Here is a 2,186-nt window from a genome sequence, read left to right as displayed (position 1 = left end):
TACGAGGGTGTACTTGGTGTTTCGGTTGATACCCCAAGCATGCAAGCATCGAGCGCGCAAACAATATTTATAATAGAAATAATTAATAAGTTATTTTATAATATTACTTTTCTTGCTTTTTTTAAAGCAAATAATTCATTTATTTTGTCATCGAAGTTTAAAGAAAATGTAAGATCGCTTTCTATTTGATAGTAAACCTAAGTTATCAATTCTTTCTTATTCAATATAGACTTTTATGTATTTTCATTTACATTTTACACTGATAAAGATCAATTATTTAATTTTTTTGAAATAGTATAATTATTATGTTTCTTATATTTATTTTATACGATGAAAATATTACTCTAAAAAAAAAAAATAATGTTCATAAAAATCTGAGGCCCTTTAATAACGGAGGCCATAGGCAGTTGCCTATCCTTCCTTATGGTAAATATGGCCCTGGTTTTTCCCGGTGCTTTTGAAAACTTCTATTTACCTCCCGAATGCACGAACTAGATTCACTTCTCACCGGAAAAGATTGTTTTTAACTTAAGTTGAAAATCGACTATTTATCGTGTAAACAGACACAAAAAAAAAACACTTACAGTATCATTGTTGATATTTTAAATCAATACATTCATTGCTCCAATCAGAATCTATAAATGACCAGTAATTTTCTTAATAATAAAACAAAAAACTATAAAACCAGGGAAGAATTTTAAAATGTCGGTATAATTGTTTAAACAAGTCATCTTTGTGGTTTTTAGTAACAATTCAATGATGTTTAGGCACGTAGTATTGAATTGTATATAATATGGGCTTGGACTTTGGGTGGCCGCCGACTCCAGAACAGTCGTTATATTAATTTAATTATTTGAACCAAAATAAAAATGAGTTTGTAATTTATAGTAATGTAAGTTCGTAATATCGTTAACAGTTGCTCTGGGGTGGTATGGTGGCCGATGGGTAATCCAGCCTGGGTCGGGAAAAAATTGGGTGGCTTGAATAAATGTTGTTCGATTTAATGAATGTATTTAATTTTTTTTTTTTAATATTCACAGTAGGTATTCTGTATCTACGAAATAAAAAAAAGGAACGAAATAACATACTTAGGGTTAAGCTAATTATTTTTTGAGTCACAAACTCAATCCAAAGACTACGCACCCTTGTAAATCCTCCATCAGAAGACTATGTTACGCCGAAAGAAGTATCTGACATAATAAAAGGATTCCCTTCAGCCAAAGCTCCAGGCGAGGATGGCATTACCAACTAGACAATGAAACACCTCCCAAAAATTGCAGTTATCATCTTAGCGAACATTTACACGTCATGCCTCAGACTCTCATACTTCCCTGATCAGTGGAAAAAAGCGCAAATTGGCATGATCCCAAAACCCATGAAGAACCACCAAATGCCAGACAATCATAGGCCTCTATCACTTCTCAACACTATGTCAAAAATATTCGAAAAAATAATACTTCGTAAGCTTAACATCCATGTTAAAACTAGATATGAACAACACGCTTTCCGTACTGACCACTCTACGACCACCCAGCTAATCACACTGACTGATGACCTGAACAAAAGATCCCAGAAAGGGGAAAAACTGTGGCTGTCTTCCTGGACGTGGCGAAAGCCTTCGACCTTGTGTGGCACCAGGGGCTCATCCACAAGTTAACACTCTCAAACGTCCCTCATTCACTTATAGTACTCATTGAATCTTTTCTTAAAGGCCGTACTTTCAAAATCAGAATATCTAACCACCTATCTACATCACGTAATATAGAAGCGGGTGTCCGTCAGAGGTCATGTCTCTCACCGCTCCTATACTCAGTCTACGTAAACGATTTCCCGACCGTAGGACCAGTCACACTGGCTCTCTTTGCGGACGATACTCTCCTATACACGAGCAACCGAAACTACAAATATATAGTATACAAGCTAGAAAGACAATTGGACGTCACGAACGACTGGCTCACCAAATGGAGAATCCAATTAAACGTATCCAAAACGGTTGCAGTGATATTTGGGCCTCGATCCCAAAAACACAACATGTAGTTAAAATTACAAAATCAACATCTTGAATGGAGCTATCATGCAAGATATCTTGGAATCACTTTCAACCACGACCTAAGCTTCGACAAACATATCCAAAATACCATTCGTAAGGCGCGCGGTGCCCGGGCCGCATTATATCCGGTCCTAAA

General features: G+C 36.0%; 1 protein-coding gene across 1 annotated transcript in view; it reads left to right on the top strand.

Annotated features, from left to right (window-relative positions):
- LOC100570599 (phosphoinositide 3-kinase regulatory subunit 4-like) overlaps positions 1-1,252 on the top strand; it is a 7,600-nt gene extending 6,348 nt beyond the window's left edge. Inside the window, 2 exon segments of the mRNA XM_008184666.3 lie at positions 917-945; positions 1,135-1,252. Of these exon segments, the coding sequence (XP_008182888.1) occupies positions 917-945; positions 1,135-1,252 (147 nt within the window).
- Positions 1,253-2,186: the final 934 nt, after the last annotated feature.

The sequence above is a fragment of the Acyrthosiphon pisum genome, unplaced genomic scaffold (assembly GCF_005508785.2).
Source record: "Acyrthosiphon pisum isolate AL4f unplaced genomic scaffold, pea_aphid_22Mar2018_4r6ur Scaffold_21041;HRSCAF=22866, whole genome shotgun sequence".
NCBI classification, from domain to species: Eukaryota; Metazoa; Arthropoda; class Insecta; order Hemiptera; family Aphididae; genus Acyrthosiphon; species Acyrthosiphon pisum.
This window is presented reverse-complemented; position numbering and strand designations above follow the sequence as displayed.